The sequence below is a fragment of the Ambystoma mexicanum genome, chromosome 1p (genome assembly GCF_040938575.1).
Source record: "Ambystoma mexicanum isolate Mex_15411 chromosome 1p, UKY_AmexF1_1, whole genome shotgun sequence".
NCBI lineage: Eukaryota > Metazoa > Chordata > Amphibia > Caudata > Ambystomatidae > Ambystoma > Ambystoma mexicanum.
This window is the reverse complement of record NC_090921.1, coordinates 1,222,831,721-1,222,849,083: the sequence shown is the minus strand read 5'-3', so window position 1 is coordinate 1,222,849,083 and position 17,363 is coordinate 1,222,831,721. Positions and strand designations below refer to the sequence as shown.

The following is a 17,363-nucleotide window of genomic DNA, read 5'->3' as shown; positions in this document are numbered from 1 at the left end:
TGGTGCATGCGCAGAGTGGATGAACTTAACATAGACAGTATTTGTGCAATACATCATGTGGCTAATACTAGGGGTAGAAAATGGGTTGCACTAGTTACTGCATAATTATGAGTCTCAATACCACCTAAATAAGATCCAAAATAGTTCCAAAATGTGCTTTCTGGGAAGCAAAGTCCCAGATGAGGCCAACTCACACACACAATTGCAACCGATTAAATCCCAGTGCATAGAAAAACATGCAGAAACCATTCCAGCACAAGATAGAGAACCATGCAGCCAGGTGGAGATATGTCCTTCACATTGCTGATGTCATGATCCTGTTTGATGGAAACCTACATCAACAGATCCTGCTTTGGAGAACCTTACTACAGTAGTTGGATGCAGAGTCGCATCCCCAGTGTGAGACCATCCACAAGAACAGATGCAGCCAACACATGATCACCTTGTATTTCTTTGACAGAAACACTGTTATGTATATTGTGCAGCTGATAGAGGGAGATCTACAGCCATGCTCCCTCTACTGAACTGCATTTCTGCATCGCTGGCACATTCCAGCACTCAGAATTGTTCAGAGTAGGCCACAGCCAGCATTCTCTTGTGGCCTTGCCCAGGTCTTATATAGCCTTCTTCATCATACCCCAGATGCTCTGATGACATTGCATTCTCTACCACCCGAGATGTCATCAATGCATCCCAGAGAGGTTGTATGGTACAGCTCACATACCCAAAATCATAGGTGCCTTGGCCTGAATACATGTCCTATGTGGGTGTTGGCAGCTGATACGAGTGCACATTTACTTGTTTTGTTAAATCGTATGCCTGCAATCAAGATGCATGCCTGTTTCAAAACTCTTCTAGTGTCGTAATGCCTTGAAAGTAGTACAACTCATTCAAGAGGAGCTCAAGTTGTCGGATACCAGGTGTGAAAAAATAAACCTGTCTTTACTTTTAGACTCACATTACATGGCATTCGGATACTTATAATTCTGCATTTATAAACTGTATAGTATTGCAAATTGGCATGCACTTCCGAAAGCTTGACTTACAGAACTTGATCTGGGAGATAACTTTCAGTATATGATATGATATGTGTCATTTATAACACGCCTGAACACAAGTGTTTCTAAGCGTGACAAGACGAGGAGGGGAAAACAAAGGGAGGACTCAACAAAAATCTTTCTAGGCCTTGTGTCATTCAGATCGTGCAAGTGCAGGGAAGAGGGAAGGGGAGAAGTGTCAGGGGGAGGGGAAGCGGGAAGTGCAGTTAACTCACAAGTGCAGCCAGTGGGTGGTTCATAAGTGCAGAGAGAAGGGGCTGTAGAGTTGCAGATACAGAACCTTAAGTGCTGGAGAGCAGCCCAGAGGCAGTGCAAGGGCAACTGGACATGCAGGAGTATCGGCCTGGGTTCAGGGGGTGACCAGGTGACCATTGTGTGGAGCAGTCAGGTGCATCAGCAGGGTAAAGGAAGAGAGAAAACGGAAGGAAAAAGGTCTTGAGTTGATTCTGGAACTGGAGGTGGCTCTTCTCGGCAGGGTGGCTATCCCAGAGGGAGGTCCCAGCTGAGGAGATAGATCTGCCCCAACTCTCTGCCTGGAGATGTCTGACCCTCAGAGAGTTGGAGGTGGATGACCGGAGAGCTCGAGAACGAAGATGTTTTGGAAGAGAAAAGTGGAGGTAGAGTGTTCTCAGAAAGCCTTGTGGTCGATGCAGAGGGTCTTGAACTTGATCCTTGCGCCACAGGGAGCAAGTGAATAGATTTCTGAGATGGAGGGATACGATCCCTCGGCTTGAGGCCAGGGACAAGTCTTGCAGTCCTGTTCTGGATAAGTTGTAAAGGGTGAAGAGTAGAGGCAGGAAGATTTAGCAATAGTCCAGCCTAGAGAGGACCAGAGCTCTAGAGCGAGTGAGCTTCTGGGGGAAAGTGAGAAAAGGAAGAATACCTCTGAGGAGGTGCAGCTGATAGTTTGACTTCTTAGAGACATCCGAGATGTGAGGAAAGAAGGAGAGGGGTAGTCTCAAAGGAAGGAGCAGGAAAAGGGTCCAGAGTGGGCGACCAGAGAGAGAAAGAGAGAGGAAAGGAGGGAGTGGGTGCCCCAATGAGGAGGATATCAGTCTTACTGGCATTAAGGCGGAGATCAAAGGTGGCACATCATTCCTGAATTGTGGCCAGACAGTCTGGTATGAGAGAAGAAGCAGAAGCGGTTGAGGGGAGCCTGAAAGAGAGCTGAGTGTCATCCACATAACATTGAATATTGGTGCAGAAAGTAGCAATGCAGTGGCCAAGAGGTGTTAGGTAGTGGTTGAAGAGCCAGGGAGAGAGGTTAGACCCCTGGGGAACACCACAAGTAGAGAGAGAGATAGAAGAGAGGAAAGACCCCCCTTGGACCTGAGAGGGTCGGTCGGTGAGCAAGGAGGTCAATCAGACCAGGGCCTTATCAGAAATACCAAGGATGTTGCACAGGCAATTGAGCAGGATGGCATGGTTGACCATGAGAAAAGCAGAGGATAGATCGAGGGAAATGAGGAAAGAAGGGGGATTAGAGCCAAGATTGGAGAGCAAGTCATCACAGGTGTTCGGGAGAGCAGGTTTCTTGCTTCTGGCAGCTCGGTACCCAGACTGGTGGTCAAGTGGGCAAACAACAGATTCAGTATTTAGATTAAGCTGGGAGATGGCCAGCTTTTCCAAGAGTTTGCCCAGGAAAGGAGTGATGGAGATCAATCGATAGTTAGCCGGAGAGGAAGTATTGTATGAGGGATTCTTTAGAAGGGGGTGCACAAGAGAGTGCTGATGGGGGGAGGAGAAAGTTCTAGTGGCAAAGGATTGATTGTAGACATTGGCCAAGGCTGGAGCAAGGGTGTTGATGTGGTCCTCAATGTTTCTGGATGAGCAGGGGAGAACCTGCTTTGACAAGACTTTCATAGATCAGACCTGTCTAGAAACATTATCATGTGTGAACAGGGGAAAGGAAGAGAAAGGAGTAGCAGAGACGGCCTCAGCCAGGGCAGGAGTTGTAGAGGAAGAGGAGGGAGAGGAAGAGAAGGTGGACTGGGAGTCATGAGTTTTAGTAGTGAAATGAGAGGCCAAGACTATGCAGAGGTAGATACTCTACCTCTGCATAGGGAGGGAACATGAGAGGTAGATACTGCAGCAGGATTGGCCAGCTGCTTGCAGATTTTGAAAAGTTTGTCCAAGATGCAGGCTTGGATGTAGGCTCTCTTCTTAGAGAGGACAGAGAGTCTGTACTGCCTCTGGAGCAGGTGGCAGGCCACTTCCTCTCCACTGCCCTAGACTTTTGTTTTAAGGCAGGGGCGCCAAATTTATACCAAGAGTTGTACATGGATTTTGGCTTCAAGTGGATCCTCATTTCAGGGGAAAGGACATCCAGAGTGTTAGAGATAGAGAGATGAAGGTTAGAGCAGGCTGTGTCAGGATGGGAGTCAGCCAAAGGTGCAGGAGGAGGAGCGAAAGTAGCGGCGAAAGCCTCAACTGACACATGCTTCAATGGTCGGATGACCAAGTAGGTTGGTAGTAGTGCTGTTATCGGCTTGACCTGCAGGGAAGAGAGAGAGAGGTGTGAAGAAAGGAGAAAGTGATTACTCCAAGAGAGAGAAGTAGTGAGAGGGTTAGAGAAGGGGAGGTCTGAGGAGATCAGAACATCCAGGGTGTGCACTGCAGAGTGAGTTGGGCCAGAGGGAAGAATGGAGAGAGAAAGGGAATTGCAGAGGTTGCAAAAGAGCACTGAAGAAGGCTGCTAGAATCCAGGTGGATGTTCAACTCTCTGAGAAGGAGAAGTTGAGAGATAGAGGCAAGGAGTAGAAGTCAGCGCACTCAGAGAGGAAGAGGACAGCCTAGCCAGGCAGCCTGTAGATAGTGGCCACAGTGAGAGAGAGGCCAGGAGAGACAGAGAGCCTGCAGACCAGGCATTCAAAGGAGAAGAAGTGCTGCATTGGAATGATAGAAGCAGGGATCCACTCCACGAAAATCAAGGCTACCACCCACCAGCATAGCTGGTTCTTGGTTCGGAGAAGATCTTATAGCCATCCGGAAGGAGAGTGTCAAAACTCGTGACTGAGCTGGCCGTGAACCAACCACATCCAAATCAAGCCCCTCCAGGAGATGGCAGATGTCAGAGGAGTGTTTGACAGCTGAGCGAGATTTGAGAGTAGCGATGTGGAGCAGGTTGCCACATTTGAAGAGGTCGCAAAGGAAGGAGGTGGCAGAGGAGCCAGAGAGGGACAAGAAGGGATAGCAGGAGAGGAAAGGAAGTTGATAAGGCATGGGAAGTATCTATCAAAGAGGGGGTGATTGGCCTGAGGGCTCTGGACCAAAACGTTGCCATTTAAGTAGAGATTAATGATGGTCTTAGAGGACTGGAAGGGGGCCAGGAGGGCCTCCCACCGGGTGCCACCATTAATGAGAGAAGAGGAAACAGGAGAGAGAACGGAGACCACATGGGGGGTCCATAGGTCTGGAGAGGGAATGACAAAGAGTATGTTGCTAGGAGTCTGTCTGAAGTAAGCACTATTATAGGTATCCGTGATAGGGAGGCCTGGGTTGGAGAACATGATGTCCCTTTTGAGATTCTTCCAGCCAGACTTAGTGATAGGGATAGGATAGTCGATAGAAAAACAGTTAGAAAAGATAGGTGAGACAGAGAGCACCATAGGGGGTGCAGAAAGGAAAGAGGGAGTTAGGGAGAGGGGAGCCTGGGAGGGGGCAGAGGAGGTTGTGCAGGTGGGGGGGGCAGACAGGAGGGAGTCAAAGGGGGACACAAAAGAAAGGGGGGCACAACAAAGAATATGAATATCGGACCTCCAGATCAGATGCAGTACAGAACCATCAGAAAGAAAAGAGCACAACAGGGAACCTAGCTGTAGAGAATGCAGATGTAGTACAGAACCAAGGCAAAGCACAAAGCACAACATGGAACCTGGAAGTAAAGAATTAAGATGCAATACAGGACCAAAAGCAAAACACAGAGGTCAGCAGGGAACCTAGAAGTGAAGAATGCAGGCAACTGCAATGTGATGCCACAAACCGTGGATAGCAGCACGATTTCAAGAACTGTAGAGAGCAAACACAAAGTCAATAAAGTCAACAAGGTCCAAAACACAACAGGAACCTAGAAGAACAATGCAGGCAATGCAAAGTAATGCCAGAAAAACAGTACAACACTAGACAATGTCAGAATAGTACACAATAGATTGTAGGGGGAAGGGCTGAGAAGCGAGAGGAAGGAAGGGAAATGCAGGAGGGGGAACGGAACAGGATGCAGGGACCTACGATCTGAGGGAGTGCACATGGCTAGAGAAGTAAGGGAACGCACTTGGCCAGCACAATACAACACACCCAGATTCGACTTTCTCAAAAAGGGGGAAAAAAGCTACGTTTTGAGCACAACACAACACAGCCAGATTCTATTTTCCTAGAACGGGAAAAAGGCTACGTTTTTGAGCACAGCGCAATGCAACACACCCAGATTTGACTTACCTGATCAGTCGCAGCAGGTCGATGGCTGCAAGCTAGGTGCTACCACGGCGGACACCGGCAGACACCACAGAAGCTGTTCTTAGCTTCTGATCCTTGGTCGGGGGGGCTGCCATGGCATGGTGTGCTTTGGGTGGCCCAACAACCAATGAGAGCTCGTATGGGCCAACAAACAAGGAAACAATTGGGACAAAGGGGGGGTGGGAGAGGGCACACATGCGCTGCAGTTCGAAAATACGACTTTTAAAAATGCGCAACTTAGTGTACCATGGAGCACCTGTCCTCACCCCAGCACCAAAGAAGTTGATGTTGCCGGATGATAGTGGGCATGTCCTGTGGGGACAGAGGGAGAAAACACATGTTGGTGCATGCTTAACAGCTGTCTAATCAGTGTTTCGGGCCCTGGGTCCTCCTGGTCCAAACAGGTACAAACCGGAATTGCCCTTTTCTTTGTCTGCACTTCGTTTTGGGCATCCGGGTGAAAGACGCCCTTGATCTAAAAGTTTAGAGCAGAAAGGCAGAAAGCAAGAGGCTGGGCTAAGAAGGTGGGTGGTGCTTAGGCCAGGTGACCTAGGTCTACTTGCACCTGCTCACCAACTGTAAGGAAAAGAGGCTGGAGGGATGCTTAAATGAGAAAAAGAGCGACAACCAGGAAGGTACCAACAGTTTAAAGTGATTGACAGGTGGGCGGGTCTTATAGCAGGTGACCTAGATCCACTTGAACCTGCTCATCAACTGGCCATTATTATGAAACAAAAGTTTGAATGAAGTATTTGGTTTGAGTAAAATGGGCAGCGGTCTGTCTGAATTACTAGCTTCAGGATTTGTATACTCAGTAGTTATTCTGCATGTAGCTTTCTGTTGTGTGGCAGAAGATAAAACATTTATCTTTGTAAGTATGTATGTAAAGGAGTGATACAGACTGAATGTAGCCACTAAACAATGGATTTCCTAACAATGAGGGAGAGGATTACAATAATAATAATGATTTGGTCTTGTAAAGCAGCCATGTACTGGCCATAACTTATGTGGCTGTGTAAAGGAGGACTGGGGGCGGCTGTTAGTGGGATAGTGGAAAAGGGAGATGTGAATCCTGTGGTGTTGATGAGTGCAGATCAGAAGTACGCTGCTCCTGTGTGTCGGCGTGTTACTATCCAGAGGCATTGCCAGAATTGTCTAACAAGTGGGTCCTGAAGCTAATGTAGTTGAGCCCACCGCAGCAACATCAACATCTGTAAATGCCCACACAGCACTGCTGAGTGGACATTTACAGATTTTGGGTGGGCCTTGCAAGAACAGGCCCTACCCTGTCTACGCCTCTGCTACTATGAGATTAGTGGAGTAATTTGGGAATGTATTATCCATAGGCAAGAGGTAATTACTGAAAGGTTGTAGATTTCTTAGGGCACTGTTGCCTGTAAATCTGGAGTGTGATAGATCTGAAGGGAGGAGCTTTACTCCAAGAGTCTTTGATATAACGCGCCTATACACAGGTTTTTCAAGGGGCGACGAGGCAAGGGAGGGGAACAGAGGGAGGACAGACAATGATCCTACTAGGCCAGGTGTCATTCAGATCGCGCAAGCGTGTGGGGAGGGGGCAGGGCCAGTGCAGTACATGGGAAAAGATATTAACAATAAGTAAGTAATGGCCAGCAAGTGGCAAGTGCAGGGTACATGCAGACATAAGGTGTCACAGGCTGGTAGGGGGACTGTAGGGATACAGAAACAATCCCCAAGTGCGAAGTTGCCAGGTGGGCAGTGTGGGTGTTTGATGCTGACGGGGGAGGGACCTGGGCCCGAGATCAGAGGTTGTCCAGGTAGCCAGTGCAGTTCCGGTTACAGCCAGGAGGTCAGCAGAGGAGAGAAGGGGAAAAAGCAGAAGCAAAGAGAAAGGCTTTGAGGTGCTTCCAGAACCACAGATGTTTCTCCTCAAGTTTAAGGGAGCCAGGGTGGCTCTTCCAGAGGGAGGCACCAGCCAAAGAAAGAGATCTAGCCCCAACTCGTTGCTTGGAGAAGCGACTGACCCTGAGGGAGTTGGAGGCGGATGAGCGAAGGCCTCGAGATGGAAGATATTTAGGAAGAGAGAGTTGGAGGTATTGAGGCCACAGGCCCCAGAATGCCTTGTGGACGATGCAGAGGGTTTTGAACTTAATCCTCGCAGCCAATGGGAGCCAGTGCAGAGATTTCAGTCCTGGAGAGATACGATCCCTGGGCTTGAGGCCAAGGACAAGTCTTGCAGTCCTGTTCTGGATGAGTTGCAGAGGGCAGAGAGTAGATGCGGGCAGATTTAGAAAGAGGCTGTTGCAAGCGGTTAGGGTTGTGACGGCTGTCAGTGGCCGATGTTCATGTGTGGCTGAAGGTGGAAGGGTGTAGAGAGCAGTTGGTTTGTTGGGGGTTATAGATGGGCTAAGGGTAGTCGAGTGAGAGTTGGAATACATAAAGTAATATCCCTCTGGGAACGAGATGCTGCATGCTTGTTGATGAAGTGATTAGTGTAGCTTGTTTGATGTATGTTGTGGTATAATCTGGGTTCATTTTTGTTTGTGTGAAGTCCAGCCCGTGTCAGTTACATTACGTCATGCTGGTCAGTGGTGTTTGAGGTCGTCTGGTGATTTTTGCAGTTACACAAGAGTGAACACAGGGGACGCAAGTGGGTAGTCAAATTGATTTACCTTGGTAAAAGTACCATAACATCAGATGCTGTAAATCAATTACACAATGAACACATAGCAATCATGCTAAAATAATTAAGGCATCATTTTCAAATACAAGTAGCTTAAATACAACAATCCTCTTGAATTTAAATATAGTAGCTAAAGTGTATTCTATACAATTTCACTTGTAATATTCATCAAAATGCCCAATCATATGAAACAATAGTATGCAATATCCATGCCCTCTTCAAGAATTGAGAAATTCCCCAAAAAGTTGATTCACTTTCAGTTAAAAATCGCAAGGCAATCTTCTGTGGGGATAACCTAATATTGCTAATTTTAAACACAAGAGAAAGGTATTTGAGACTATGCACAGATGGCACAAAAGAAAACAGATGATGAATGTCTTCACAGATCACTCGGCTATGGGTACATCTATCAGAGTGTCCATTATTCCATTTACTCGGGAGGATAGCTCAGGGGCAACATTCTCGCTTTGGAAGCAAGAGTACACAGAACACCACAGGTTCGATCTTTGGGTCTGCGCTTAGAAACCTCTGGGTATTAAGCACGTTATAAATAACCTGTCATATCATACTCATTAAAACTCCACTAGGCAAGATCCATAAACAGAGTTTAACATAAGGTTATCTTGCTTCGTTGTCACCATATACAGTGTTTGGCCTATACCGAGCTTTCTCTCCAGGTAGCGAACTACCAGGGCTGATTGGGATATCTATATACATAATGACCTCCACAGACATTTGTGGACCTTAAATGCATATGTCCATATTCTGGAAGGCGTATTTCTCCCTTTCTTCCTTACACAGTTGATACCATGAATATCATTTATTTAGCAATAATATCTGTTATCTGTCATTTACAATGCACTGGATGTAACATATTAAGGATCAAACTTCAGCCTAGTCATCGGATGGCTCTAAAGAACATTACCACATTAAAAACAGTGTTCCCTTATTGGGAGGGGGCCATTGCCTGAGAGGAATTATTAATAGAGTAGGCTCAACGTTTTGGGAAAAGGCTGAGCCTACAAGTGCCCTCTGCTGACACTTGTGTCCACCCAAGTTTGAATAACAGCAGGGCTGACTCAACCATTCAATAGCCTATATTAAAGAAAGTGAGTACTTTTTAAAAATAAATATATATTTTTATTATTTTCAAGTACAGAAAAACAACTGATAACGTTCCCCCACTCCACCTGCCCTCCCCCCTCCCTCCCCGGAAGCTCTTCTAAGTGTCTCTGTTTTTCCCTGGGAATGTCTATGAACTGAAGATGTCCGAAATTCTAATGTTGTGCGGACACCATTGCTCCATGTAGTCTGATTGCAAGTAGTCCAAAACCTCTCCCCATTCTTTTGTGAAAGCCTCTTTTGATCCCTGTATGGTGTGTGTGAGCTTTTCCATGGTCAATTGTGACAATGGTTTTTGTAACCAAGCATATAGCAGTGGTGGTTCTTGTTTCTTCCAGTTTTGAGCTATGGTCGCCCATGCAGCTATGAGTAGGCCCATGAAGCTTCTCCATTGTGCTTTTTTGAATTTCTTGGCCGTCTGATCTTTCATTCCGCAAAGCCAAACCCTTTCCCCTAGTAGATCCACGTCTGGGAAGATCTTCGTCATTTCTGACTTTACTTCTGACCAGAAGCCTTTGATCCCCCGGCAGTCCCACCAGATGTGCTTCCATGTGCCCACCTCTTTGCACCCTCTCTAGCATGTGTTTGTTGTTCGAGGGTACATGGAGTGTAACCTCTCCGGCGTAAAGTGACATTGGGTGATAATTTTTAGCCACATTTCTCTTTTTTGGACTGATCGGGTCATTTTTGGAATGGTGTTCCAGAGGTCCGCCCATTGCTGTTTATGGATATCCTCCCCCAGTGTCTTCGTGAAAGTGAGTACTTTTGAACTAAGTAATACAAATACCTTGTTGCAAGAGCCAAGGCACAAGTTAGTTTGCTGATCAGGCTTTATTATTACTAATTAATTTGAACCCGATCAATAACCCTTATTTCCACACAATACGAAATCAGTATTGCTTTATGCACGATAGTGACATAGTTTTCAACCAAAGAATGATTTGTTATTTGCATAGCACTTTTGCTAAAGTGCTGTATAGAGAACATACAATTATTACCAAACCGAAGTCGGCACTCATTTATTGACTTTAAAAGGATCAACGTCTAAATTGGCCTTTCCAGGATTCGAACTGGCAACCTGCAGATCACAGCAGTGAGCGCTTAACCCGCTAATCTATTTCACCAGCTCTATAGTCTCCCCTCCTTTCACCTCCAGACGTTCACCCTTCATCTGCTAGAGAAAATGTGTTGTCCAATTAACAGAGAATCCACGTCTCTTCTTGAGTAAACGGAACAAGTCCAGAGGTTGTTACTGAATACTCATTTTACCACAGCCCTGAGATGATTGATTGATTGATTGATTGATTGATTGAATGATTGATTAATGAAGAGCCACACACCGCTCATCAGCCCATTTAAGAGAGAAATCGATTTCGACAGGCCAAACAGTGAGCTGGTATTAATGGTGAACTTCCTTATTTAACCGGTTAATCCATGATCTAGCCGGATGCATGTTTACATAGTAATGGTCTCTGAAAACACCCCCAGGAACTCAAACAACCTCCTGGAAAGGGCGGATTCAACATATTTCCCATGAACGCGTCTACAAGTAGCATCAGTGCTTACATTATTCACTTTCTTAGAGGCCTTGGATTCACATGAGCAACAGACATTGCACAACTGCCGCCATAGATGGGGAGGTGGTGCAGTGAACCATATGATTAGTTGGCACCCAAGTAGTGGAAGCCCATAAGGTTTTACAGGTATTACGTTAGCCTCTGCTGGGGGACAGCAATGCCTAGCGATACATTTAAAGGCACCTACGAGACTTACTTGCCGGCCAAGAATAGGAACAGGGATCATGTGGGTGAGAATATCTTCTGAAGGCGATGGTCTGATGCACATGTATATGCTGAGCAGAAATGCTGCCGTCTCGTACTGTACTGTATAACCGTGAGATTCAATGTCAGATGTTTTGCTAGGGAGCTCATTGCTAACATAACTGACTGGGGGCATGCTTCATGGAATATTTTGTAGGAAAATTTGTGACTTTGTGGGCCATTCTGCGCGCAAAACCCTGTTCGTTCATGGAATCGACTTAGCTGGACTTTTCCGGAACTTGCGGGGAGTTCACAAAGGCTCGGCACGCCTCTGCTAGTGGTCAAGGGCCTTACACGATACTCCTTGCAAACTGTGGGTTTGCCTACATAGAGAACTACATAGGGGGCGGAACATGCAGAATGAGGAAAAACAAGGGAAAATGTGGGCGTGTCGAGGGATGACCGGCGCAAGATCGCACGCCCCCAACTCCGCACAACAAAGCTAATTCATGAAACTGACTGCGCAACATCATGTCGGGGGATCAGCACACACAGCCCTGGATCACACCGCCACATGAAAGCAGACGTAAGGCCCGATTCGCATGAGAATCACTGTGCCAAGGTAAGGTCCGATCGGGAATATGGGGGTGCATACACGCAGTTTGGGGGCCCATCGGAGAAAGGGGTGCACATGTGCAGAGTAGCGGGGTGCAGCGCAGTTTATGGGGGTTCACGTGCAGATTGACTGGGTAATTACTTGAGTTACGGGAAATGGCACACATTTTGGTGAGGAGCTGTCCACAGTTATGGGGGAACCCCACGCAATGTTGCTGGGGTGCTGGCTTGGTTGCGGGGGACCCCACACAGGAGTACCGGGGAGCATGAGTTGGCGGCCTAGGAGCAGACACAGGTACCTATTAGTACCTAGTTCTGCTGTGCAGGGGGGCGTGACAGGGGGGTTCCGGCTGTGACTTGCACATAGAGTTTCTTTGCAGGAAACATTCCATGGATACGCAGAGCGCGCATAAAAAGCTCTGCAAGCAGGGACTCGCAAAGTCGATCTCACCACACAAACTTTGCGGGATCTATGCACACATTTCCATGAATCGGCCCACAATGTTTCTTATTGACTTTTCTGTATGATCATTATGTGAAACCATAAGGATACTGTACTAGTTTCCCTATTCATTTCTGCAGAGCTAAATACATAAATAATGTGTCTACCTTTGGTGCCTGGGAAAGCTTATCAATTTCTTGGTGGCTCGTTTTACTCAGTTTCAACACTTGGAAGACGAACGGGGGGCGAGGTCTGCCAGAGTGAATTTCACATAGCATATTGTCTTTTCTTTAAATTCTATAGATAACATTTCTTTTAAATAAATGTATCTATGAAAAGAGTTTTTTCCGAGCACTAAACTCAGTATTGCATTTTCCTTTAGAAGCCTTCAGATACGGCTGGGAGAGCACAACCTGAAGATATATGAAGAAACAGAACAATTCACCTATGCTGCAAAGTTTGTGCGTCATAGTGACTTTAATCTACACACCTATGAAAATGACATCATGCTGCTCAAACTTGCAACACCTGCTACCTTCAATGAATTTGTAAAGCCAATTCCTCTGGCTACCAGCTGTGTGGTTGAAGGAACTAACTGCTTAGTGTCTGGATGGGGATCTCTTACCAGTCCTGAAGGTAATGATAATCCATAGAAATTTCCAATATGAATTTGCTGTGCTTCCTTTTTTCTGAAGACTCATGTTCACTCATACAATCTCTTTTCAATAATGCTTCCGTAATCCTTGTTTTCATTCATCCACTGACAACTGTATGCGCTCTCTGAATCAAATGAATTACTCATTAAGTCTCTTTATAATTTCCAGCGCTACAGATAAGGGGTGTATTGGCCACTTTTTCCTCCCTAAAAATTGGCAAATACTCCCAAATACGAAAAATAGGGAGTAAAAAGACTCCCAACAAAAAACAGAAAACCAACACTAAAAAGCTTGCCCCCCTGCTTTTACCCACACAGCCCCATGGATCTGTTTGGGCCAGTAGTGCCACAGTAAGAAACTACTATTGTTACCGCCTGATACACAGAGGAGAACATTTATCTAGCTGGGTGCAAAGAAATATTTATTGAAAAAACATTTCTGTTTTATAGTTAAAACCTCCTTTTTGCACGCTTATAAAATACTCCCATTGGGAATGGGACTTGCTTTCTTACTCGTTAAAATAGAATTTTGCTTCCAACTTTAAATAAAATACTGCTACTTCAAAATCTTATCAGGAGCACTGTGCACGTCACTGCCTCTAGCTTTGCCCTATGTGCCTCAACCTTTTGCATCATCTCTGAATTGTGTATTTTCTTCCTTGTTTTGGCAATCCCAACATATAGCTTTCCTCGTGGAAATCTGAGTGGGGATCTGAGTGGGGATAGTCATAACCCTTCTCTTCCCATCAGTGGCGAAAGATTTCACCTGACTTTGTAGACACCACTTCACTTACTAGTTTTGTGCACTGAATTTGGACCTCCACGCTGATATATGATTTTGCTTCAGACCCAAGTGTTCATCTATGTATGGAAAAACTCTTTCTCCTCCTTTGCACCCTTTCTGCCTCATTGTGAGTTTGGCGGTAACCCTTAAAATTTAAGGCTCCGCCAAATCACAGGCTTGGCGGATTTTCCTCCAGCTCTGAGCTGCGGGCAAATCGGTTGTGATCTTGCCAATTTTTGGGGCTATTACCACCGGCAGTAATACCACCGGCGGTAATAGCACCGAACATTCCCCATTGGGCCCAATGGAGAATTCCTGAATGGGCCAAATGGGGAATGGGGACTTACCGTTCCGCCAAACCCGTGATCCGGCGCTAATAGCGCCAGCGGTTTGGCGGTAACGCTAATAACCCTGGTGGTAATACCGCTGGGGTTACCGCCCAACTCATGATGAGGCATTTGTGTATTTTACCACCAAATTTGCAAACTTTGCACAGTTTTGCACTTTCCTGCTAACACCCCTAAATTATAGCATATTTGGCTTTTTGTGGATACAAGTATGTATATATGAGTGATACAGTATGCTCTGGAGGTGCTGTGTTGCTTTCTCTCTGAGAACAGCTGTAAGCAACGAACAGATTCGTCCTGCTGTTCACAGAAGTAGGTAAGGGGAAACATTTTCTGCAACAAGCACTGTTTGCTGAAATTATTTCTCACAAACAAATAACTTGTAGGTTAAAGGGATGATAAAGCCAGGCATGTCATGCACTACATGCAGCAATTAGGCTAGACAGCATACCACTTTTTCCTGTTTCCTGTCCTGTGGTTGGAATGGGAAAGACTGATTACAGTTCATCCGTCTGATTGAAATAATCTAGATGCATATTGTAGTCTGCTGTGTGATCCCCACATTGTTTCATACTAAAACACAGACCATTACGAATTGCATTTATCACAGCTAATTAGTTAACATTTTGGAGAACTCTTTTTTAAACTATTTTCCCACTCCTTTGGAAAGAATGGATGCTAAGTGTGGAGGAGGCCAGAGCCACATACATGTTGATTCAACTTGATGATGCCTTTGAGATGTATTCCTTGTACTGCCCAGTATATTACGCACATAGCACAACCAAGCAGGCAGAAAGCTCAATGGCGGGCTGAGCCTAGGGCTTGCAGAGGCCAGGGACAGACGGTGCCATAGAGATGCTAGAACTAAAAGTAATTATATTTGTTCAGCTTTTCTTTGTGCCATGTGCTGTCAGTCCAGTGTAGTGCTTGTCAATTTGCTCCTGAAGGAGAAGGCCTTTGGGGCTTGCAATTAGAGTGCAGAATGATTTCAAAATCATAAGAAGTTGAATATAAAATATACAAACATATATTTAGAATATGCATAGCTAAGTGAATGAAAAATGTGTAAACCTTTTACTTTTTCTTTTAATGAAGGAAGTTTCTAAAATGTTGATCTATATATTGTTAAGCCACATTGTTAAGCCATGCACTTTTTGGGTGGATGACAATCCACGTGAAACTTTCAGTAACAAAGTAAGCAGTACTCTGCATTTATTTGGGACCGTTTTGTGTGGTTCCGCCAAGGAGCTGCAATTCCATTTTAGGATGTGCTCTTATCTCTTGAGCTGGTTAACAGCTGACATACTCAGCAGAGGCGAAAGATGATTGTGAAGTGTTGAGCTGAGATGGGATGCTTTGATCAAGTGTTTGTTTATTTTATTAATGGATGCTCATGTGTCTGGTTGAATTGTGCAAATCCGCGTGCCTAATTTATATCTCAGTTGAAGGAGAAGAAGGAATCCTGCTTTGTTCTTTATGAAATGTCCGCAACAAACACGGGGCTCGTCGGCATTGCACATGCCAGGCAGGAACCCTGCCATTCCCTTTAGATACCCTGCAATGGCAGTATTCCCTGGAGATATCCGTACACTGACCCAGAGCTACATGTGCAATATTTCCAGGGACCAATAATATACTGATTGTAGTGTGGCAAAAGTCTGTTTTCAATGTTGGCTAATTATTATGTTAGGTGGTCATTTTATTAAATTGTGGATTTTATTATTGACAATGCCAGTGGAAAGTGGGTTCAGTACCTAATTCATTCATAGTTGTTTTTTCAACGAGAAAAGGTGGTTGAGAAACAACAAACGCTATTTTATCGATGTTCTGTTCCACCAATCACCACAAACCATAATGAAACAATAATGGGAGGGGACAATTTTTCTTTGTGCCTTTATTGCGGCTCAAAGGCAGTGTGAAATTGCTCCCAACGTGGATGAGTTTGGAACAGTAAATACAGGAGACCATTGAATGTTCAAGGCACAGAATAACTGCCTCAAGTATTGTTTTTGATATGGAGGGATGAACTCTCTGCTCAACAAGGTTGTTGATGGGGCGGGCAGAAATGGAGGAGGAGGAGTACATGAAGTTGCTCATGGAGGGCCTGAGACAGGACTTCCTTCAGTAATGCAGACACATCCGAGGTGTGGGTGTGGCGGTGGATGGAGGTTGTGCCAAAAAAGTACTGCTGCATGTACCACACTCAGTGGAATGCGTTTGGGCAGCTCGAGTCTTTGCCACCTCTCCCAAGGAGGTAAAACATCCACCACACCATTGATTCTTTGTGGCGGAAGACTGCCAAGGAACTTCTTCAAACCCACTGTCTTCCCATGGGTCCCTCTCCTGTCCATCTGCAATACTGGCACTCTTGCCCCTCCTTTGCATGCTTCCGGTTGTTCAGGTGGTATTTTCCCCATGCGGCCTGTTCCTGCCAGCAACGCTGGCATGTCGTTTTGGCATGTGGATTAAGTGCACTGCGTTTTTTTTGTTAAGTGGTTGTAATGGTAAGGTGAGTGACTCAAAGCTAAAAATAAACCTTGAAATTCACTGAAAAAAAGCTTTATTAAAGTGACGTTAAGGTGATGCTTTAATGCAACAAAACCCCAGAAATTCAGAGGCTGTTGTAAGCAATGCTGCCTTAACTAGTTGCTGTTAGAAAAACCTGTGAAGTTGAGTGATACAATTTGTGAAAGGAATCTTATGGCTGCTGGTTAATGTCTAAAACCATTCAAATGTACCAGTTATGGTAAGCAACACAGTGCAATGGTTTTATAACACGGCACACTCCAGCCAGAGACTCCTTCCCCTAACAATGAATGTGACGCACAATAAAAACGTGTTTTCATCTTTAATCAACCACACGTTCTTTTATTTGAGTAGGCTTCCAACCCGTCTCGCAGCCACCTTCACAAACACCATGTGTCACAATGGACTAGGATCCAGGCCAGTGTGTAACAATATGATATTTATTAATTTTATGGTTCAATGAAAAATAAAAGCAAAATCAAACAATTGGGCAGCAGCCACCAATGTTGTGGCAATCCAAATGCAAAGATCCCTACAACACAGTTAGTTCAAACTCTTAACACAATTTACAGAAACCTTTAATAGCAAACAGAAGAAACATTGGGCCTCATTACACGGTAGGCGGTGGACCAAGGTACTAATAGCACCTTGGTCCATGCCGGTAAAATACCGTCACCGCCTTGGTGGAAAGGGGAATTACCGCCCTATTCCAAGGTTGGCGGGGCGGTAATTCCCCCTTCCACCATTGCCCTTCCTCATTCCCATTTTTGCTCCATAGGGCATAATGGGAATGGGGAAGGTGCTAATGACTGTACCGCAAATTTGCGGTGCCGTAATTAGCACCAAGGTCCCTTAGCGGATTGATTTTTAACGCCTGCTAAAAGCAGGCGTTAAAGTACCAACCCGCTAAGGGACCTCGTAGTAAGGCGGTAAGGGTTAA

The 17,363-nt window shown here is 45.6% G+C and overlaps 1 protein-coding gene across 1 annotated transcript in view; it reads left to right on the top strand.

The window, feature by feature from the left end:
- Positions 1–17,363, top strand: part of LOC138537374 (trypsin-like) — a 407,565-nt gene that overhangs the window by 178,673 nt on the left and 211,529 nt on the right. The window contains exon 3 of the mRNA XM_069641453.1: positions 12,494–12,747. Coding sequence (XP_069497554.1) covers positions 12,494–12,747 — 254 coding nt within the window. The remainder of the gene's footprint in view (positions 1–12,493; positions 12,748–17,363) is intronic.